At 44.4% G+C, this 24,199-nt stretch overlaps 1 protein-coding gene across 1 annotated transcript; it reads right to left on the minus strand.

Annotated features, from left to right (window-relative positions):
• Positions 1-726: 726 nt before the first annotated feature.
• On the minus strand, positions 727-21,212 carry SERPINH1 (serpin family H member 1). Its single transcript, XM_070749481.1, has 5 exons — positions 21,042-21,212; positions 11,649-12,301; positions 10,004-10,102; positions 7,477-7,709; positions 727-3,856 (listed from the first exon to the last, which is right to left on the minus strand). The coding sequence occupies exons 2-5, from the start codon at positions 12,277-12,279 to the stop codon at positions 3,554-3,556; spliced, it is 1,266 nt and encodes a 421-aa protein (XP_070605582.1). The 5' UTR covers positions 12,280-12,301; positions 21,042-21,212; the 3' UTR covers positions 727-3,553.
• Between the last annotated feature and the right edge of the window lie 2,987 nt (positions 21,213-24,199).

Here is a 24,199-nt window from a genome sequence, read left to right on the forward strand (position 1 = left end):
GAAGTCCACCTCTCAAAAGTGGCCAAAGGTTTCCTGGTCCAGGGGCAGGCAAAGTTGGCTCTTCTATGACTTGTGGACTTCAACTCCCAGAATTCCTGAGCCAATCATGCTGGCCCAGGAATCTGGGAGTTGAAGTCCACAAGTCACATAAGAGCCAACTTTGCCTGCCCCTTTCTTGGTCTAAAGCTTTCATCTTTCCCAGCCGAAGTCTGATTTATTGACAGCACAATGCCAATCCCGTCGACCAAACGAGGTCATTTGGCGGGCCCCAGGTGAAGAGCCTTCTCTGTGGCGGCCCCAGCCCTCTGGAATCAACTCCCCACAGAGATTAGAACGGCCCCCACCCTCCTTGTCTTTTGCAAATTACTCAAGACCCACCTTTGTCGCCAGGCATGGGGGAGTTAGGATATCCTTCCCCATGGCCATTTTAAGTTATGCATGGTATGTTTGTATGTTTGGTTTTTTATAACTTTTTAGTTGTTTTATTAAATTGGATTGTTACATGTTGTTTTTTATCATTATTGTTAGCCGCCCCGAGTCTGCAGAGAGGAGCGGCATACAAATCCAATAAATAATAATAATAATAATAATATCATTGGAAACTATTCATTTACTAATTCTTTCACTGTTCTAGGGAAAAGGTTGGAGAAGGATTTTTTATCTCCTTCCGAAGCTGCTGTTTGCCAGTTGCAAATTCTCCCCCCCCCCCCCAATCAAGACAGCAAATTCACTGAAAAATATTTTATTGCAAAAAAATTATACAACAAAGTTGTGTGGCGAGTAGAGACATCCGAATCCCAAAAACGTGGCTTAATTCACCCAGCCAACCCTCTTATTAACCTGTGATAGCATGTTAACCCTCGTGCCCTGCAGTTCTCTGTTGTGTATGTTGGCTCTCCCCAACGACTATCCTGAGGAAAGGCTGATCATACATTAAAAATAGGAAAGGCATGAACTTAGAAAAGACAGAGGTTTTGTGCTTCTATTTTTCTGTTTTACCCGAGTGTGGCCCTTTAAATTTTAGACAGGTACTTAATCTTCAAGGCCTAACTCTTATGCAGGATTGCTGCAGAGTGTGAATTAGCACAATATAGCTTGGTGGGCGCTTATTGCACCAAGAAACTAAGTTTAGCCTACTCTACAAATATACTTGTTGAATTGCTTACTAACCTGGTTAAGACACATTTTGGGTACGACACCATTGGTAGAAGGAATGCACCCAACTGTGGGAATAATCAGTTTAACTTCGAAAAGTCTGTATAGTGGCACCTCTACTTAAGAACTTAATTCGTTCTGTGACCAGGTTCTTAAGGTAGAAAACATTCTTAAGTAGAAGCAATTTTTCCCATAGGAATCAATGTAAAAGCAAATAATGCGTGCAAACCCATTAGCGAAAGAAAGAAAAGCTCGGAATTTGGGTGGAATTAAGAGGAGGAAGAAGAGGACAGTCGTTGCCGAAGGAAGGTGAGGTGAGCACCCCCTTTTGCCTTTCCGCGCCCGGATGCTCCGGGAGGCAGCCTTATGTTGGGTGTATGGGAGGCAACGCAAGGGAGTCACCACAGCGAAGTTCAAGTGCCCAGAGAAAGGAAAATGCTCCGTTCGCTCTGGGCTGCCAAGCCTCCTTAAGGCCCCACCAAAAGGCTCCTCGGGCAGCCCAGAAAAGCCCAACATGGCCAGGATTAAAGGGAGAAGGGCAGGAAACTGGCCAGGCCTTCATGCCGCTCTCAAATTTCCTGGGAAATTTTTCCGGGCTCAGATTTCTTAAGTAGAAAGTGGTTCTTAAGTAGAGGCAAAAAATATTGAGCACCCGGTTCTTATCTAGAAAAGTTCTTAACTAGAGGCGTTCTTAAGTAGAGGTACCACTCTACTATTATACAATTTCAGGTAGCAGATGGCCCTCAATTTCCTAACTCCTGTACTATACCTGTAGTATATAATTTCTCCATCCATCTCACCATAATCTCATGCCCTTGATGGATCTGGCAGCACCATTACCCCCACCCCCACCCCCTTAGCAACGTGAAGGCCTGGAGGATTATGGTCCAAAATACTAATGGGGGGGGGGGGGGAGAGAGCTACGTCAAATAGCCTGCAAATCATATTTTCCCCAGTGCTGGAGTAGAAAACATCCTTTTAGTCTAAAATCTTCATGGGAATACAAAGCTACCGGTTTGACTAAGGCTAAATCCGTCAGGACTTGCTGTTCCGTTTCATAAAACTGAAAATGCAAATACTCTCACTTAGTAAGGACTTTAAATATTGTGTCTATATGTGCCTGAATAGCCTCAGTCAATGGAGCTATAAGCTAAGTCAATGTTTGCAACATTGCTAACTGGGCTTAACATGGAACACTTGTGGTAAGCCAAAATTCCCAATTCCTCTAAAGGCCCAAAGACTAGGTTGAGGGTCCTCAAACATGGCAACTTTAAGACTTGTGGACTTGTGGACTTGAACTTCTGGGAGTTGACGTCACACAAGTCTTAAAGTTGCCAAGTTTGAAGACCTCTGGCCTGAGGTTTTAAGCCAGTTGGGGAGGCATCTTATTCTACCTTTGCAGAGTTATTACTGCAGGTTACGGTGCTGGCAGTCCTCAACATACAACCTGGTGGTCAATAAGCTAAGGATTACTGCATTCTCAAAAATGCAAAAAGACTTTTGCAACAGGAGAACCTGGCAAAACGGGGCTAAGAATCGCCTTTCCTTTCCTTTCCCATGCTCACAACCTCACAACCCCAAACTCAATTCAACTGGCAATTTAACCGTCCTTGTTGGGTGCTCAAACCTTTTCGCCATTATCTTTAGGAAGAAAAATTCCTGAAAAGTTGAACAGATCTCTTTTCCTGGAAGAGAGCACATTAATTACACACACCAAACACATACACAAAGGACACCTTCCTAAATCTCAGACTTGCATTTAACTTTCCAGGGCAGATAAAACCACAGGTAGTCCACAACTTGCGACAATTCATTTAATGATTGTTCCAAGTTGGAGAAATGACTTAAAGCCACTTATCCCCACAGTCACATAATCAAAATGCAAACACTCGGTAACTGACTCATATTTATGACCGTTGCAAATGCCCTAAGGTCACACGATCTCCTTTTGGCAACCTGATAATCAAAATCGGGGGTGGGGGAGAGCCAGGTTTACTTAACAGCTGTCATTCTTAACTGAGGAATTCACTTAACAAACCGTGGCAAGAAAAGTCGTAAAATGGGGCCAAAAAAAAAAAAAGCAACTTTCACAGATGTCTCACTTAACAACATATATCCTGAGCTCGATTTTGGTCGTAAGTCGAGAGCTACCTGTATGAACCAAAGTGGGTTTCAAAAGGGGGGGCTGGAGAATTAGGCTTTTGTCTTTCCGCGCTTCGTATCTTACCATCTTTTGATGTCCCGCCACCAATTTTTTTTTTAACAAATCGGAGGTTAGAGGAGCGAGCACCAGTTTGGGAAAAAAAGGCACCTATTTTATCTCAATTTTTTTTTAAAAAAAAGATAAAACAAAAAATTCAAATCGGAGAGACCTGCACTAACCCCTGTGGTGTGCAAACTACAATTCGTCGCGCATTTTGTCTCCTTTGGGCTTCACCAGCCTGCCGATAAACAGGACGGAATTGGTCTTGTGGTCCTTGATGAGGAAGAGGAAGGGGTGGTCGACGTAGAAGAGTTTGGGGTTCCGGATTTCTTCGCGGCTGTAGAGGTCGCTGTCGAAGGGGTTGCCCTCCGTGTCCAGTTCCAGGGCCGCCGCGTGGAAGACGTTGGAGAGGTACAGGTCCTTCTTGCCGGAGATCTTAGACAGGTCTGCTTTGTTCTTATCCACGGCTTCGGTTAAGCCGAGATCGGCCAGGTGTTTCTGAACGGAGAAAGAGAGAAGAAAGGTGTCTGGATTTTCCCCCCTGCTGAACTTCTGTGACAGACAGCTCGATAGTCCTCGACTTAGAGCCAGAATCGAGCCCAGAGTTGTGGGTGCTTTGTCACTGGAGATTTTGAAGAAGAGACAACTGAAATACTAGAGCAGTGGTTTGCAACCTTTCTAATGCCGCAACCCCTTAATACAGTTCATGTTGTGGTGACCCCCAACCATAAGTCTAGCTCCAATCCTCCAACAGCTTTAAGCTGATTGGCAAAAAGGTCAGAGGGACACTCCCACTGTAAACACCTGATTGGTCAGATTTTAAAAATATGTTCCAAGACAGCGGAATAGAAACTTTAGTTCCTAACACCATGGGAAATTTGTCGTTTTCCATGGTCTTAGGCAACCCCGTCAAATGGTCGTCCTGACACCCACGTTGAGAACCACTGTGCTAGAGGGTCTCTGTTTGAGCAGGGGGCTGGACTAGAAGACCTCCAAGGTCCCTTTCAACTTGGTTGTTCCATTGCTGGAAACCCAGCGAAGCAGTCTGTGCAATCAAGCCAGAATTGTAATCCACAACTTCTGGTGGCAAGCCGTTCCACTGGTTAATTCTCACCGTTGGGAGGTTTCTCCTCAATTCCAGGTTACTATACTGCTCAAAAAATAAAGGGAGCACTCAAAGAACCCATCCTAGATCTGTGTGAATGAAATATTCTCATCGAATACTTTGTTCTGTACAAAGTTGAATGTGCAAAACAGCCTGTGAAATTGATTGTCAATCAGTGTTGCTTCCTTAGTAGACAGTTTGATTTCACAGAAGTTTGATCTACTTGGAGTTATATTGTGTTGTTTAAGGGTTCCCTTTATTTTTTTGAGCAGTGTATTTCGAAACCCACTCCCAGAGGGGAGCAACATAAACAGACCATGTAGTGGGTGTGTAGGGTCTCTAACAAGGCTTCCAGCTCTAAGCACATAGCACCTATAAGCAGTATCCTAAATGACAAGGAAGCAAACTTCCTAGAATCTTCTCCACTGTCCTCACCACTCTATGTAGGGGCTTTCTATCTCTATTGGCAGACAAAAAGAAAATCCGATAATGGATCATCAGAAAGAAGGGGGGGGTTTACTTCTCTCCTTGATTCGTTTCCATCCGTTTCTTGTCCTGCCTTCAGGTGTTTTGGAAAATAATTTTATTGATTGATTGATTGATTGATTGATTTGTTTTGTATGCCGCCCCTATCCGTAGAGTCGGGGCGGCTAACAACAGTAATAAAAACAGCATGTAAATCCAATACTAAAACAACTAAAAAACCCTTATTGTAAAACCAAACATACATACATACAAACAAACATACCGTGCATAAATTGTAAAGGCCTAGAGGGAAAGAATATCTCAGTTCCCCCATGCCTGACGGCAGAGGTGGCTTTTAAGGAGCTTATGAAAGGCAAGGAGGGTGGGGGCAATTCTAATCTCTGGGGGGAGTTGGTTCCAGAGGACCAGGGCCGCCACAGAGAAGGCTCTTCCCCTGGGCCCCGCCAAACAACATTGTTTTGTTGACGGGACCCGGAGAAGGCCCACTCTGTGAGACCGATCCCTTCATCTTTGTGACAACCCGATATTGCTCCTTCTTTTCATTAAACTAGACATACCAAATTCCAACAACTATTGTGTATATGTTTTAACCTCTAGTCCCCTAATCATCTTCACTGCTCTTTTCCATAGACATATCCATTAAAAAACCCACATTTCTTGTAATGCACCAGTCCTGCAGCTTCCTCGCTTTGGGATGAACCAAAATTCGGCAGCAATTATAAAAATCCCACCACTAGTCTTTATCTGGAATTCCTTCAGTGCCATAAATATGGCTTTGACTCCTCAAAAAATAATAATAATAATAATTTATTGGATTTATATGCCGCCCCTCTCCATAGACTCGGGGCGGCTAACAACAATGATAAAAACAGCATGTGACAATCCAATAATAAAACAACTAAAAAACCTTATTATAAAACCAAACATACACACAGACATACCATGCATAACTTGTAATGGCCTAGGGGGAAGGAATATCTCAACTCCCCCATGCCTGGTGGTATAAATGAGTCTTGAGTAGACAGGGAGGGTGGGGGCTGTTCTAATCTCCGGGGGGAGTTGGTTCCAGAGGGCCGGGGCCGCCACAGAGAAGGCTCTTCCCCTGGGGCCCGCCAAACGACATTGTTTAGTCGACGGTACCCGGAGAAGGCCCACTTTGTGGGACTTTGTCGGTCGCTGGGATTCAAAGCAAGCAAAGCTGCCACAAAGAAGAAGGGGTCAAGCTATTCTCCAAGGGCCCTGAAATCAGGACAAGAAGCAACAGGTGGAAACTGATAAAGAAGCAACCCGTGTTAAATAGGGTGAACAGAAGAGACAGACAGAAGTGGCTTCCAAACAACAGCTCTTTATTTGGCAACTGTTTACAGCCCAGCAAAGGCTCCGTCTGACAGGCAGCCATTTTATAGAGAGCTGCCAGAGAGTCTGGCTAGCCAATCAGCAGTCAGTATTTTTTCCTCCAAAATGGAGGACCTATGTGCCTCAGTTTGAGAATAATGTAACAACTAAGGAGAAATTTCCTGACAGAACAATTCACCAGTGGGACAACTTGTCTCTAGAAGTTGTAAATGCTCCAATACTGGATATTTTTAACCAGAAACTGGACAGCTACTTGTTAGAAATGGTACAGGAGGGAGTTGAAGTAGAAGATCTTCCAAATCCTTTCGAATTAAGTTACTCTGAGTCTGGAGGACAGAAGGAAAAGGGGGGACATGATCGAAACGTTTAAATATGTCAAATGGTTAAATAAGGTTCAGGAAGGAAGTGTTTTTAATAGGAAAGTGAACACAAGAACAAGGGGACACAATCTGAAGTTAGTTGGGGGAAAGATCAAAGGCAACGTGAGAAAATATTATTTTACTGAAAGAGTAGTAGATACTTGGAACAAACTTCCAGCAGACGTGGTTGGTAAATCCACAGTCACTGAATTTAAACATGCCTGGGATAAACATATATCCATTGTAAGATAAAATACAGGAAATAGTATAAGGGCAGACTAGATGGACCATGAGGTCTTTTTCTGCCGTCAGTCTTGTATGTTTCTACTCTGTTAACAATTTCAAGAAGAGAATATGGCTAGTGTCTAAAGGGGGGGAAAAGACTGACATGGTAGCACCCTTCTAATATTTGAGAGGCTGCCACAAAGAAGAGGGGATCGACCTATTCTCCACAGCACCTAAGGGCAGGACAAGAAGCAATGGGTGGAAACTAAACAAGGAAAGAAGCAACCTAGAACTAAGGAGAAATTTCCTGACAGTTGGAACAATTAACCAGTGGAACAACTTGCCTCCAGAAATTGTGGGTGCTCCAACATTAGAGGTTTTTAAGAAGAGAATGGACAGCCATTCATTTGGAATGGTATAGGGCCAAGATGGTGAACCTATGGTCTGTGTGCCACAGGTAGCACACCGACCTATATCTGAGAGCACATGAAGTGGTGCCCTATGCCAGCTCCAGGGTGCATGCGCATGCCGGCAGCTGATTTTTGGACTTGGGAAAGCCTACCCACTGGACGGCCGAGGATGCTCACCTGAATGTCGTGGCTGACCTCCATGCTGACCTTGGGCAAGGAGATGGCCACCGCGCGCTGCTTCAACTTGCCCAGCCAACTCTGCAGTTTTTCCCGGGTGAGTAGCTTCTCCACGCGTTCCAGGGGCTCCACTTGGTTGGGCATGATGATGATCAGGCTGGACAGCTTGTGGGCCAACGGCATCTCCACGATGTGCAGCTTCTCCGCCTCGTCCTCGTAGTACTTGTACAACCCTGCGCAAAATTAGAATCGGTCAGAACAGAGTGCAGAGAAGGCAAAAGGCGAATACACTCAAGGCACCTTCTTTCATCTATGGTGGTTATGTCCAGAGACAAGAAAATATTGGAAAAAAATAAATAATTGGTTGTGTCAAGTAACAAATACAAAAATAGAATATACGCCAGAGTTTTTTCTACTGGGTATTATGAGAATTATTATACTGGGTATTCTAAAAATGAAAAATATCTAAGCTTGCATATTACAACAGCTGCAAGGATTGTATTTGCACAGAACTGGAAAAATCCGCAAATACCTGAAGACAATGAGATCATCAAGAAAACATACGACTGTGCAGAGATGGACAGATTGACAATGGAACTTAATAATCGAAAAGAATCGGACTATTATGAAACCTGGACAAAATGGTACCAATGGGCAAAAAAAAAGAAACTCAAAAGAAACATAGAAACATTTTTTCTGTATTTTATCTTAGGATGGATATATGTTTATCCCAGGCATGTTTAAATTCAGTTACTGTGGATTTACCAACTACGTCTGCTGGAAGTTTGTTCCAAGGATCTACTCTTTCAGTAAAATAATATTTTCTCATGTTGCTTTTGATCTTTCCCCCAACTAACTACAGATTGTGTCCCCTTGTTCTTGTGTTCACTTTCCTATTAAAAACACTTCCCTCTTGGACCTTATTTAACCCTTTAATATATTTAAATGTTTCGATCATGTCCCCCCTTTTCCTTCTGTGAAATAACATTGAAATAAAATATCAAGAAATCTAAAAAAAATAATTAGAAGACAATGTTGATAGGAATGTATATATGATGCAGATTCATCTGTAAATATGATTATGTACTTTTAAAAAAAACATTTAATAAATATATATTAAAAAAGAAAAAAGAAGAGTGCAGAGAAGAGCAACAAAAGAGGACCAGGAGCAGTGTTTCTCAACCTTGGCAGTGTGAAGATGTGTGGACTTCAACTCCCAGAATTCCCCAGCCAGGAGTTGAAGTCCACACATCTCCAAATTGCTAAGGTTGAGAAACACTGACCAGGAGGGTAAAACCTATGAAGGAAGGTTGCGGGAACTTAATCTGTCTAGTTCAGTCCTTCTCAAATAGTGGGATGTGCCCCGGGGGGGGGGGGTACAGAGCGATGCCCACGGTGACCCCAGGAACCATGCGTGGTCCCTTTCGATTGATTCTCCCAGACAGGGAATGTTTTCCCAGTCGTACATTGTTCCGAGCCCGGAAGAGAAGGCAGCCAGGCGGGACGGAGCGGCTGCATGGGTTCTTTAAAATAAATATGTATGCATGGGTCCTCTAAATAAATATATATATTTATATATATAATCTTTATTAAATATACGCATTAAAATAAGAGAAAGAGAAAACAAAAAACCCGAACATACATATAAACATAAGCATATGTTCAAAATACTAAGATTGGTTAAGATAATGCGCATATATCTTGAAATATCATACACAGTGTTCCTTCAATTTTCACGGGAATGCGTTCCGAGACCGCCCGCGAAAGTCGAATTTCCGTGAAGTAGAGATGCGGAAGTAAATACACTATTTTTGGCTATGAACAGTATCACAAGCCTTCCCTTCCCTTAACACTTTAAACCCCTAAATTACAATTTCCCATTCCCTTAGCAACCATTTAGATTATTACTCACCATGTTTATTTATTAAAGTTTATTAAAAAAATATTTATGAAAGGCGGACGAAAGTTTGGCGATGACATATGACGTCATCAGGCGGGAAAAACCGTGGTACAGGGGGAAAACCCGCGAAGTATTTTTTAATTAATATTTTTGAAAAACCGTGGTATAGACTTTTCGAGTTCGAACCCGTGAAAATCGAGGAAACACTGTACAGTGGTACCGCTACCTAAGAACGCCTCTACTAACAAACTTGTCTAGCATTTTTTTAAAGCTACCTATTCGCTGTAACTGTGACTCTCTGAGGTCCCGGCAGAGGCCATTTTGTGTGAAGTCCAGCTGTTTCTGCATTGTGTATGAGTTGGTTGTGTAGGAATCAGTTGTGTAACTTTTGTGTTACTTTTGTGCTAAGTGTCATAGTTCATTTTTGAACTCTCTGTGGGGTTTCTGCTTCGCTGCATGGGCCATTTTGTGTGAAGCCAGCTGCTTCTGCATTGTGTGAGTCAGTTGTATAGCTTTTGTGTTATTTTTGTGCAAAGTCTGATAGTTCATTTTTGAGCTCACCCATGACCACAAAACTAGTAGGGAATTTTTTTTGGGGGGGAGGGGGAGGGGGATTTCACCACTGACCTGTACGGTGCATCATGGAAATGCCGATTGTGTATGAACGTGTCACCATGAAGCCACGATTGTCCACCATCTTATGATGGAACTTCTCATCCCAGTGCGCTAAAACGAAACAAACAGGCATGAATGACAACAATGCAACAAGCGGTGTGTTGGTCTAGAAGTGCAGCTCTTTCCTCACAATCGAGAAGGGTGGGAATTCAGATCCTAGGTCGAGGCAGATTCTCTCTCTCTCTCTGAATCACAATGAGAATATATCTGCTGAACAAAACTACACATTGGCAACAGGAAAGGCATCTGGTAAAACCCTCTGCTAGGCATGGCCGCCTGGGGATTCTAAGTCACCCCCATCTTTTTTTTTTTAATATATTTTTTATTGGTTTTGCACATAAATGATAATTAGAACTGCAGAAAAAACAATTGATGCCAACCTGCCTTCCATTGAGGACCTGTAGACTGCACGAGTCAAAAAGAGGGTGGGGAAAATATTTACTGACCCCTCACATCCTGGACACAAACTGTTCCAACTGTGACCCTCAAAACGTCGCTACAGAGCCCTGCACACCAAGACAACTAGACACAAGAACAGTTTTTTCCCGAACGCCATCACTCTACTAAACAAATAATTCCCTCAACACTGTCAGACTTTCTACTAAATCTGCACTTCTATTCTACTAGTTTTTCTCATCATTCCTTTCACCCATTTCCTCCCATGTTGACTGTATGACTGTAACTTGTTGCTTGTATCCTAAGACTTTTATTAATATTGCTTCTTCATTGCTTATTTGACCCTATGACAATCATTAAGTGTCGTACCACATGATTCTTGACAAATGTATATTTTATTTTATGTACGCTGAGAGCATATGCACCAAGACAAATTCCTTGTGTGTCCAATCACACTTGGCCAATAAAAATTCTATTCTAAAGTTACATAAAACAAACATAAAACGGTGCACAGTGCATGTGCCCATCACCCGACTGACAATCCCACCACCACCAATTGCGGGGGGTTCAAATATTTACTAGTTTATATATATATTTTAATTTCCTTAGCTCTACTTTGCATTTGTTATTATTAAAAGAGTGATGGGAGTTTATTTTTCACATTTGCGTCACAGATTCTACTCAGCATATAATCCTTCACCTTATTCCATCGTGCCATCAGCTTCTCCAGTTTATTTTCATCAAAGTTGTTTAATCTTATTTCCATGATTTCAAAATGAATGTGATCCACCATGTACCAGTACCAGTTCTGTAGTGTCCATTTTATAGACTCTCTCCAACCCAATACCACTACCGCTTGAGCGCTTTCCAGTGCTGCAGTTTTTATTTCTCTAAAATCTCTTAGTTCTCTTTGTTTAATTAATATCGCTATTTCTTTTGTAATTATCCAGTTAATATTTAGCATTTTATTTATTTCGTTCTCCACTACCTTCCAAAATTTACTTCAACACACTCCCAGAACATCTTGAGTGCCCACCATCTTCACCTCCCTATCTTGAGTGCCCACCAAGAAGCCTCAACTAGAAGGGATCAAAACAAGAGAAGATGGCAGCTACTATCTGCATCTCGATTTCCTGATTGATCTACCGACACCCCACCACGTTCCCTCTGCTTCAAAGCCCCAACAACAACGCGGACTCACGTTTGAAGAACATGGCGTTGACAATCAAGGCCCCGTCGGTCTTTTGCATGTCTTTGGTGACCTCGGGCAGCTTGCCGTCCGTGATCTGGGCGGCCCACTCGTTGATAGACTTGAGGGCGCTCCGCTTGTCCCGGAAGTTGATCTTCGAATGCTCGTAGTTATAGTGCTTCTTGCTGTTTTGCACAAAGTCCTCCGCGAAGCTGATGGAGCTGGGCCCGTAGAGGCGGCTCCCGAGTTTCCAGGTGACGTTCCTGGCGGTGGTGTTGCTGACGTCGGTCAGGAACTCTGAGAGCCCGCTGTGGATGTAATTGTCGTTGAGTTTGCCGGCACTAAGGAGGGCCTTGGCTTGAGAGGCCGTGGCGTCCTTCCCGCCGAGAGACACCAACCCCAGAGAAGATGCCACCACCACAGGGGACACCAAGATGTTCTCCAAGTTCTTGTCCTTGGCCATCACCTGGTAGAGGTTGAAGGCCAGGATGGCGCTGCGGTCGGCCAAGGTGGTGGCCTTCTCGCTCAGCTGCTTCTCTTTCGAGGCGGGCGCCTTCTTCCCGCTTTTCTTCTTGTCATCCGAGGGGACCGCCGTCGCGAGAGCGCAGAACGCTAGGAGATGGATCAACCAGGTGGATTCCATGGCGACGGAGAGCAGTCACAACCTACAAGGAACCAAGAAAGCTGCTCAAAACGGGTGGGATCAAACTCCTGGCAGTCAGCAGAATTAGTCTACAATACACATAGTCCATAATCGAGCCCAAAATTTAGGTTGAGAAATTTATGGAGTGAGTTTTTGCCCTGTTTTACAACTTTCCTTGCAACATTCGTTAAGTGAATCACTGCAGTTCGTTTAGTGACTATTCAATTAAAAGTGACTTATGACCTTTTTTCACACTTAACAAACATCACATATCTCCCCCGGTGGTCAATTCAGACGCTTAGCAACTCATACGATGGTCACAGTGTCCCAGCGTCGTGCGATCCCCTTTTGCGACCTTTGACAAGCAATGCCCAGGGAGCCGGATTCACTTAACAACCAGATTACTGACTTATAAACAGCAGTGATTCACTTAGCGACTGTGGCAAGAAAGGTTGTAAAACGGAGCAAAATTCATTGAACAATACATTCGGGACACAAGTGGTGGTGATGTGTTAAAAAAATGCAAAGTACGGAGAATCCTTAAGATCCGTCGCATAGTAACCATTGAAAGTTACGATAGATTCTCCCTCACAAATGGCTACTCCTCCCTCATGGTCACAGGACGGCATTTGGATACCCAGCAGTCCGTCAACATTTATACCATTCCAGCCACACAACCACAATGTATGACTTTTTGGCAGTTCTGTTTTAGCAAAAACTTCAGAAGAGAAGGATTTAGGGGTCGTGATTTCTGACAGTCTCAAAATGGGTGAACAGTGCGGTCAGGCGGTAGGGAAAGCAAGTAGGATGCTTGGCTGCATAGCTAGAGGTATAACAAGCAGGAAGAGGGAGATTGTGATCCCCTTATATACAGCGCTGGTGAGACCACATTTGTGTTCAGTTCTGGAGACCTCACCTACAAAAAGATATTGACAAAATTGAAGGGGTCCAAAGACGGGCTACAAGAATGGTGGAAGGTCTTAAGCATACAACGTATCAGGAAAGACTTCATGAACTCAATCTGTATAGTCTGGAGCAGGGGTCTCCAACCGCCGGTCCGCGGACCGGGACCGGGCCGTTGGGGGTTTTCAGCCGGTCCGCGGCGCCAGGGCCCCCTCGGCCTTTCCGCGCTGCCCACCGCCCGCCCGATTTGCCCCCTCTGCTCCTCTGCCACCTCCTGCCTTTCACCGCAGCTCCTCCCGCACCCGGAACGCACGCCCTGCCCGCCTCACATTTGCCGAGAGGACTTTCGCCCCGGGCTCTCAGCAAGGGGGCTGCATGAGAGGCGGGGCCGGCGGAAGGTGATATTCAATGTCGGGGGCGCACAGGCGGTTTTGCGCACGCTCCCTATCTCCCTGCTAGCCCACTCGGAATACTGTATTCAAAATAAGAAAAGCCTTCGCCGGCAAAGGCTTTTCTTATTTTGAATACGTATTCCGAGTGGGCTAGCAGGGAGATAGGGAGCGCGCGCAAAACCGCCCGTGCGCCCCCGACATTGAATATCACCTTCCGCCGGCCCCGCCTCTCATGCAAACCCCCTTGCTGAGAGCCCGGGGCGAAAGTCCTCTCGGCAAATGTGAGGCGGGCAGGGCGTGCGCGCGTCACCGCTGAGAAGAACGGAGAGAGAACGAGAGTGAGTGAAAGCAACAGACAGCAAGATAGAGAGAAAGTGAGAAAGAGAGAGTGAGAGAAAGGGGGGGAGAGAAAGAGATAGCAAGAGAGAGAGAACAAGAGAGAGAAAGAGCGTGAGAAACAAAACAAGAGAGAAAGAGTGAGAGAGAGAGAAAGCAAAAGAGACAGAAAGAAAACAAGAGAGAGAAAGTGAGAAGAAGAGAGAGAAAGAGGGGGAGAGAGAGAGAAAGAGAGAGGGGGGAGAGAGAGAAAGAGAGGGAGAAAGAGAGGGAAAGGGGGGAGAGATAGCAAGAGAGGGAGAGAGAAAGAGAGAGGGAAAGGGGGAGAGAGGGGGGAGAGAAAGAGGAGAGAAAGGAAGAGGAGAGAAAGGAAGAGGGATAGAAAGAGAGAGAGAGTGAGAGATGCTCAGTGAGCCTTTCTTTGAAGTTGCCTTTCTTTCTTTCTTTCTCCTTTCTTTCTTTCTTTCTTGCTCTTTTTCTTTCTCTCTTTTACCTTTCCTTCCTCTATTTCTTTTCTTTCTCCTTCCTACCTTCTTCCCTCCCTCCCTCCAGTCCTTCCTCTCTTACTCTCCCCTTTCATAAGTTTCCTTGCTTCCTTCCTCTGTTCCTGTCCCTTCCCTCTTTCCTTCTTTCTTCCTTCCTTCCTTTCCTCCCTTCCTTTCCTCCCTCCATTTCTTGCTTTCCTTTTCCTTCCTCCCTTCTTTCCTCCCTCATTCCCTTCTTTCACTCCTTCCTCTCTTACTCTCCCCTTTCACACCTTTCTTTGCTTCTTTGCACCCTTCTTCTGTTCCTGTACCTTCCCTCTTTCCTTCCTTCCTTCCCACCCTCCATCCATTCATTCACCCATTCCTCTCTTGATCGCCCCTTTTACGGCGCCGCTGACAGCTAGCTCCCCCCCCCCCACCGGGCCATGGAAAACTGGTCTAGCTGAAAGCCGGTCCCTGGTGCAAAAAAGGTTGGGGACCTCTGGTCTGGAGGACAGAAGGAAAAGGGGGGACATGATCGAAACATTTAAATACAGTCATACCTCGTCTTATGAACCTAATTGGTTCCAGGGGGAGGTTCCCATAGGAAACAATGTAAAGTCAATCCGTGCAACAACAAAAAAAACCCGCAAAAAAATGCTGCCGCCTGGCTGTCACCTTTTAAAACAGCCCGGGGGCTTCTCAGCGGCCTCCCGAACGCCGAACGCCGAACGCCAAACCTGAACTTCCGGTTTAGAGAATTGGCATATTTCCCCCAACAATCTGGGTCCTCATTTGACCCACCTCGGAAGGATGGAAGGCTGAGTCCACCTCGAGCCAGTGGTGGGATTTGAACTGCTGAACTACAGCTAGCAGTTAGCTGAAGTGGCCTGCAGTGCTGCACACTAACCACTGCGCCACCCCGGAATCTGAGAAGTGGCCGATGAGGAAAGCCTCTGTAGCCTGCTGTTACCTGCTCAGGGAAACTTTTGAAATTCTTTCACTGGGCGTGACAGGTGCTCAGCTACAGAACCTTGCAGGAATTCACTGGATAAGCGTTGGAAGGGACCTTGGAGGTCTTCTACTCCAACAAGCAGGAGACCCTCTGTTATTCCAGGGAAATGGGTGTCCAGTTTATTCTTTAAAAAGCCTTAAAAGTGATGGCAGCACCCACAACTTCTGGTGGCAAGCTGTTCCACTGGTTAGTTGTCCCCACTGTCCATCATGTCCCCCTTTCTTAAACTAAACATACCCAAGCACAGAATATCAGAGTTGGAAGGGATCTTGGAGGCCTTCTCTTCTTCATTTTTATGTTTTTATTTTCATAAAAGTTTTTTTTAAAATTACCATACAGACATTTTCATATATTCATCACCTCATATCTCATTTCATTATAACTATATTCTAACTATATTTCCTATTGCTTTATTAGTTCAAGGTCGCTTTTTTTACCATCCTCCCTTTCTCTCGTACATACCTTCTTTCTTCCCTTCCCCTCTTTCTGAATCTACTTCCCCCTCCCTTTCTCTCTCCTCCTCTTCCCTCCTTCCTTCTCTCCTCCTTTTTCTTCTTTCTTCTAACTCCTCTCTTCCTTTCTCCTTTCTTTTTTTTTCTTTTTGAAAAAAATTATTTACAAATATAATACAAGGTACATAGAGTACATAAAACATTACATCCAATAGGAAAAATAAGAAACACAAAAAAACAAAAAAGAAACCTATACAGTATATGAAAATAAAGGCGTGTACAGGATCAGTATCTATATTCTTACGAAACTATGTAAATTTTCTTTAGATTCAGTAAGTTTTTATCAAAAAAAAGTTTGATTTTGTCAGTTTAGACATTTCTGCACATTGAGTTATTTTTTCTAATACCAATTCGTCTTGGGGGATTTCTGCTTTTTTCCACGTTTGAGCAAAAGCTAGTCTTTCTCCTTTCTTTTTCTAAACCTACTTCCCCTCCCTCTCTCCTTCTCTTTCCCTATTTCCTTCCTTACTCTCTTCTTCCTTCTTCTCTTTCCTCATTTTTCTTCTTTCTTCCCTTCCCGCTCTCTTCTCCTCTTCCCTACTTCTGTCTCCTTCCTTCTCCCCTTCCTCTCTCTTTTCTTTCTTCCTCCTCTCTCTCTCTCTCCTTTCTTCTAACTCCACTCTTCCCTTTCTCTTTCTTTTGCTGTACTTTCTCCTTTTTTTCTGGGTTGGTATTCCAGCAACCCTGAATTCTTTTACACAATCTTCAATTTTTTCCAATTTTATTCCATATAAATTCCTTTAATCTATTATTTTTTAAAAAAAAAATAATCTATGTGTTTATCTATTAATACACTTCTAATTTAAATTTTTATTTCCCTGCCTCCTCATGTCTTTCAAGTAATACATCTGGGTTATATAGCATTGATTTACATTTAAATTTTCTTATTTATATTCCTTTTCCAAACATCTGCAGAGCTTCCAGAAGCTGCCTCTTTGTAGCATTCACTTTTTACTTGCATTGCAATTAATTTAGTTGCATTGCCAATTAATTGTAATTAGTTGCATTCAGACACAGTTGTAGCTTCTTGGGCAGAATCAGTTTAGCTTTGAAATCAGACATACAAAGAAATGCACCAAGGACTCTGAAATTAAGAGGAATGTCTTTTTGGGTGGGGGGCAAATGCAAACCTTGGTTATCTACCTTGGTGGGACATGAGATTTTTCAGATAAAGGAACTGTGCGATTAGCAATTGGAGTGCTGAAGGGGGCTAATCCGCCCTCGAGGCCACTAGTGACTTGCACAGCCGCCTGTGTTTGCACAAACGCATTCATGCGCAAAAAAGTTTAATTTTTTGCGCATGGATGCTAAATCGGATTCTGCTGCCTCCAATTCATCTGATAGGTAAATTCCTGCTCAAGCCAAGCTAGGGTTGGAGTAGAAGACCTCCAGGGCCCCTTCCCACTCTCTTATTAATTCAAGATTTGCATTTTTCCAACAAGGGCTTTCATCTTAAAACTTCAAAACCATTTGGCACGTTTGTTGATGGCAAAGTTTTCAAGATTTCCGTTATTTTTGTGGGTCATTTAAGGGGGAAGAAAACTTTTTTAACAGTTGTCCCTCTCTGCTATTAGACAATTTTCCATCCTCACGACAATTTTCCAAACCCCACAAGTTTAGAAAATATAATAGTAACAATAGAGTTGGAAGGGACCTTGGAGGTCTTCTAGCCCAACCCCCTGCTTAGGCAGGAAACCCTACACTATTTCAGACAGATGGTTATCCAACATCTTCTTAAAAACTTCCAGTGTTGGGGCATTCACAACTTCTGGTGGCAAGCTGTTCCACTGATCAACCGTTCTGACTGTCAGGAAATTTCTCCTTAGTTCTAAGTTGCTTCTCTCCTTGTTTAGTTTCCACCCATGGCTTCTTGTTCTACCCTCAGGTGCTTTGGAGAATAGCTTGACTCCCTCTTCTTTGTGGCAACCCATGAGATATTGGAACACTGCTATCATGTCTTCCCTGGTCCTTCTTTTCATTAAACTAAATATTTCCAATTCCAGAAATTGTTCTTCATAGGTTTTAGCCTCCGGTCCCATCATCCTCTTTGTTGCTCTTCTGTGCACTTCTTATGGAGTCTCAACATCATTATTATTATTATTTATTAGATTTGTATGCCACCCTTCTCCAAAGACCCAGGGCGGCTCATAGAATACAGGGGATGGACATAAAAATGGAAACACTTGACTTTTTGGCATCATAGAAACATAGAAGACTGACGGCATAAAAAGACCTCATGGTCCATCTAGTCTGCCCTTATACTATTTCCTGTATTTTATCTTACAATGGATATATGTTTATCCCAGGCATATTTAAATTCAGTTATTGTGGATTTACCAACCACGTCTTCTGGAAGTTTATTCCAAGGATCTACTACTCTTTCAGTACTGTACTACTCTATCATAATGTTTGAACATGTTCAAATCAATCAAAACTTGACATATTTTAATGTTTTTTAATTCTGGTATTTGATATGTTTTTTTAAGCTACCTTTTTTTTAACAGAAATTTAAGGAAATGGGTTATAACCTTCTAGAAATGGCAGACCTCTCAGACTTTCAAAGAGGCCAAATTCTCAAATGGCAGGCGCTCGTGTAACAGAAAGTGCCGGAATGTTTGGCGTTTCAAGAGGTCATGTCTCAAAAGTCATGACTGCTTTTGAAAGAGAAGGGAAAACATCCTCAGCCAAGCACAGGTCTGGTTGAAAGTCGAAGTGGTCTGAGAGAGACCGTCGGACTCTAAAGCGAATGGTTAGAGCGGATCGCAAGACCACAGCTCCTAAAATCACTGCAGAGCTCAATAGACATGTACAGAACCCAGTTTCCATAAAAACTGTTCGAAGGGGGCTTCACAAATCTGGATTTTCAAGGTGTTTCCATTCTTTTGTCCACCCCCTGTACAAACATAAGCATGTAGCACAAATCTAATAATTTAAAATACAAATAAAAACCCTAATGTAATACGCAGTCATACAGTCCAATCAAACCTCCTTTTTGCATATCACTTATGGGCAGGCGCTCCATCAATGCTGAAGCATTGCTTTGCAGCCACACACGCCCACGCAGAAGGATAAAAAAAATCCTTTCCTTCAAGTTGAGGCTGCAACATGGCTGCAGATGTTCCAAGCTGGCCCAGTGACCCCCCACCACTACCACGCCTCCCCCCTGCCCACCCGCCCTACGGCCATGCCACGTAGGCAAGGCCCAGCCTGGGAAAGCTTGGAGACAAAGCGCATAATTATCCTGCAAGCTGTCTGAGGCAGGAAGAGGATGTTGAACAGAAGAGAAATGAAAGCCCAACCCAACCAGCTTAAAAACTCCAAATTAGTTCAGTATTCCTCTTTCTCTCCCCCTCACCTATTTCTGCACCCGTCATCCATTGCAAATTAAAAAGCCTTCTGCTTATTTCAGCAGAAAAATCCAGCCTGCCAGGGAGAAATCTCAGAAAGGATTTAAAGTTTGTGTATTTATTATTTATTTATTTGCTTTTTAAAGTTGCCAAGTTTGAAGACCTCCAATCTAGGCCACGACGGTTCATTCTCTGGATGCTTGGATGTCAGGACAGCCTTCTCAGCCCTTTTTCCAGAGGGCAAAATTAAAAATAAAACCCCAGGCCGGCTCCAGGAGCTAAATTAAGCTTAGCCAGCCTCTGTGCAAAAGATTCTAAATCAAAGCTCAAAATACAGTCCGAAATTCACCTTATTTACAAGCCCATCTTTGCTTCTCCAAAACATGTTCCTTTTGGAATAAGCTACAGTCCCACTCCTAGCCCAAATTCAGGATCAACCCAGTTCCTAGCCATGATGTAACAAGCCGACTTCTTAAAAGGGAAAACAATCCTGGTTTACTACAGAAACTAGCCCTCTTCCAACCTCTTTATCCAGCTGAATTAAAAGTCTTCATAAATGCCATTTGTGCAAGGGACTAACCCTGGTTCGTTGCATTTTTAAGCTTTTAACCCAGGAACAAGCTTGCTTCTTAAAAGGGAAAAGAATCCTGGTTTATTGCAGAGACTCCAGATGAATTAAATACAGATGAATTAAAAGCCTTAATTAAAAATAAAATGCACAAATGACAATGGCTTCACTCTGAGGGTCGATGCAAGAAAAATCAGGAAAAAACAAAGTTTTCTGCTCTTTGCTCCAACATGTGGTGAGAACCCAGTCTCCTATTTCAATCCTCCCCATTCTGCATTCTCCGGGACCCTCTCCTAAAAAAAAAAATCATAACCCCCCCCCCCCCCCCCATTCTGCTTGAGCCAAGTTTCTACACTTCCCACACACACAAAAAAAAATCACGGGCGCTGATTGCAAAGGAAGGCTCAGCGCATCTCCCTCTGGATCGCCTTTCCCTTGCGCGCAAGTGAAGGGAGTGTCCCATTTCCGTGCAGGCGATCGTTCACCCACCCACCCCGACAGAAGCACCGTCCCCCATCCCCACCGGCCGGATCTTCAGCCGATCCCGGGGATCCTCCGAGTCAAAAGCCCGGCGCGCTTCTCCAAGTTTGCGCCAGGAAAGTTTGCAAGTCCTGCGTGGGGGGGTTGGGAGGGGGGGGTAAAGCGCCTTTCCTCCAACCTCTCTTCTTTCTTCCTTTCTGTCATTATATATATTACTTAATGTCTATTCTCCTTCATATGTATTGTATATTGGACAAAGAATAAATAAATAAATAAAGTTGATGGGACGTACCGTTCAGAGTTGGGGAGGGGATGATGGGACATGCCATGCAGGGATCGGGGATGATAGGGTGCATGATACACCGACGGCGAGGGGATGATGGGACACGCCGTTCACAATTTGGGAGGGGCTGATGGGCCATATCGTGCACGGGCAGAGGGGTCGGGGATGACACGATGCATGATGTACCGAACTGGAAGGGGATGATGGAACCTACCTTGCACCGGCTGGGACGGGGGACACAGCGGGACCTCCCATAGCCAAGTCAGGAGCGGATGATGGGACATCCTTCCCTCCCGCCCACCCCCCCCCCCCCACGCGGCACGGAACCCCCGATTATGGACCACCAAGTCTGAGCCAAAGGAAAGCGCAGCCCAGGCGCCGGGCCGTGCAATTCGACTTCACTCCGCCTTGGCCCCCGGGCGCCTGCAACTTGCAAGGAACCCCCCTCCCCCGGCCGCCTACCTGGGCGATTGCGAGGGGAAAGCAGCGGGACCCTCCTCCGTCTCTCCGCACGGGCTTTCCTCGGGCCGAGGGGGCTTTATAAGGGGGGGCCCGGAGAAACTTCTGGAAAGGGCCGGCCGGGGTGGGACCTCCCCAAATGCCTCTTCCCAAGCCCGGTCCCGCCCCTCCCCTGCTCTCCCCTCCGCTCGGCGGGGTCCTAAAGGCGCTCGGGTTGCGGCCGCTGCGAGGGGCTTCGCTTTGCGACCTCCTCCTCTTCCTGTTTAATATGTTAGAACAGAATGGAATAGAGAATAGAATGAATAGAATAGAATAATGGAATGGGACAGAATAGAATTCTTTATTGGCCAAGTGTGATTGGACTGGACACACAAGGAATTTGTCTTTGGTGCTGATGCTCTCAGGGTACATAAAAAGACATTCCTCCAGAATCATGAGGTAAAAAATACTCAATGATGGTCATAGGGGTCAAATAAGCCATCAGGAAACAATATTGATAAAAATCTTAAGGACGCAAGCAACAAGTTACAGTCCTACAGTCATAAGTGGGAGTAGATGGGTGATAGGAAGGAGCAGAAAAAAAACAGTAGTAATAGTAGTGCAGAATTATTATTATTATTATTATTATTATTATTATTATTATTAATTAGATTTGTATGCCGCCCCTCTCCGCAGACTCGGGGTGGCTTAGTAAAAACTTTGACATTGTTGAGGGAATTATTTGTTTAGCAGTGTTGGCGGTCAGGGGGGAGGGAAACTGTCCTTGTAGACTTTCAATCCTGGGCCTAGAAAGCCTAGAACTACGACGCCTTAAACATGACCTAAGTATTGCCCACAAGATCATATGCTGCAATGTCCTGCCTGTCAGAAACTACTTCAACTTCAACCACAACAACACAAGAGCACACACAACAGATTCAAGCTTAATATTAACCGCTCCAAACTTGACTGTAAGAAAGATGACTTTAGCAATCAGGTTGTCGAAGCATGGAATTCATTACCGGACTCTGTAGTATCATCCCCTAACCCCCAACACCTTACCCTTAGACTATCCATGGTTGACCTCTCCAGATTCCTCAGGAAGGGGCGTACATAAGCGCACTAGAGTGCCTTCCATCCCCTGTCCTATAGTCTCTTTTTAACTCAAGTGCTGTCTGCTACCCAGTTGTAGGAGATGTGTGTATGTGTGTGTGTGTATTTTACAAATAGAATACTATAAATAAATCCAACTTTTCCCCTTTAAAACTCCTGCAACAGATCAGCCTTGATGCCTCCAGCCACATAACTTTCTCTGCAAATTCCTGGTGCAATTCCTTGACATCTGAGGGAGGGAGGGAGGAGGACAGGCGTGGCTTGCCAGGGTAGGGCGTGTGTTTCCATCCGTCCCCCTGCCACGCTGGAAAGTCTGCATCCTGCCAAGGAGGCTTGGAAGGAAATGTGGGAGGCGGGAGAAGAAACTCCACTTCTTAATGACAGGGAGGCACTGTCAAAAAATCATGTTCTTTTTTTTTTTTAGCATCCAGAAAGATCTAGAAAAAAGATCCCGTCTGCGGGAGGAGAGACCCGGTCAACTGTTTCTCCATCGGTTGGATGATCTCTTTGGTGCCATCGACCGTGTTAGAATCTCTAGGTATTAAACCTTCAAAATACTTTAAGTACAGTTAATGTAGCAATTTGCGTTAGTCAATGAATCAGACTTAGTACAAAATAGGACAATATAGACTAATATTAGACCTTTATAGGTCATAAGCAACAATATGTTGGTTATGACCTATAAAGCCCTTCATGGCATCGGACCAGAATATCTCCGGGACCGCCTTCTGCCGCACGAATCCCAGCGACCGGTTAGGTCCCACTGAGTTGGCCTTCTCTGGGTCCCGTCTACGAAACAATGTCATCTGGCAGGGCTCAGGGGAAGAACCTTCTCTGTGGCGGCCCTGACTCTCTGGAACCAACTCCCCCCAGAGATCAGGACTGCCCCCACCCTCCTTGCCTTTCCCAAACTTCTTAAAACCCACCTCTGTCGTCAGACATGGGGAAATTGATTCCCCTGGGCCGGCCCGTTTTATGCATGGGATGTTTGGGATGTTTGATTGTTTTTGCATTAAGGGTTTTAAACTGTTTTAACCTACAAGGTCCCTTCCTACTCTAGTAAATAAATAAATATCCCACTGTATAGAGCGCTGGTGAGACCCCATTTGGAATGCTGTGTCCAGTTCTGGAGACCTCACCTACAAAAAGATGTTGACCAAATTGAACGGGTCCAAAGACGGGCTACAAGAATGGTGGAAGGTCTTAAGCATAAAACGTATCAGGAAAGACTTCATGAACTCCATCTGTATAGTCTGGAGGACAGAAGAAAAAGGGGGGGCACGATCGAAACATTTAAATATGTTAAAGGGTTAAATAAGGTTCAGGAGGGAAGTGTTTTTAATAGGAAAGTGAACACAAGAACAAGAGGACACAATCTGAGGTTAGTTGGGGGAAAGATTAGAAGTAACAGGTTAAAATATAATTTTACTGAAAGAGTAGTAGATCCTTGGAACAAACTTCCAGCAGACGTGGATTGTAAATCCACAGTGACTGAATTGAAACATGCCTGGGATAAACATAGATCCACCCTAAGATAAAATACAGGAAATAGGATAAGGGCAGACTAGATGGACCAGGAGGTCTTTTTCTGCCGTCAGACTTCTATGTTTCTAAATAAAATAAAATAAATAAAGCTACCTGCTCCCAGCAGACTTTTTGGTGCCCTTTGAGAAGAGCTGGGCCAACCTATCTACAGGTCAAAAGACCTCCAGCTCCAGGATGAGAGGATTAAGACATGACCGTCCAGGACATCATAGGATGACCTAGCAGCAGAGCTCACAATATGGCAGAACCTTTCTTCCATCAGCCCCAGGTTCAACCAAACGTGTCTCAGACAATAACGACCCCGACATGGTAGCCTGATTAATACATGCCCTTGCCACAGGAACAGGAAGCTCAAGTTCAAAGCCCAGAGAAGGTAGAAATATATCTCGCTCTCCACTCTCATGGGGTCAGCTGCCCAGAACCATGGGCTTGGTGGTTCTGCTTCACCATTTAAACCCTCTTTCCAAAAAACAGCCTTCCTGTTTTCCGGTATCTTTCCTCCTCATTTGGAACCAAACCTTAGA

The sequence above is a fragment of the Erythrolamprus reginae genome, chromosome 4 (genome assembly GCF_031021105.1).
Source record: "Erythrolamprus reginae isolate rEryReg1 chromosome 4, rEryReg1.hap1, whole genome shotgun sequence".
In the NCBI taxonomy this organism is placed as follows: Eukaryota; Metazoa; Chordata; class Lepidosauria; order Squamata; family Dipsadidae; genus Erythrolamprus; species Erythrolamprus reginae.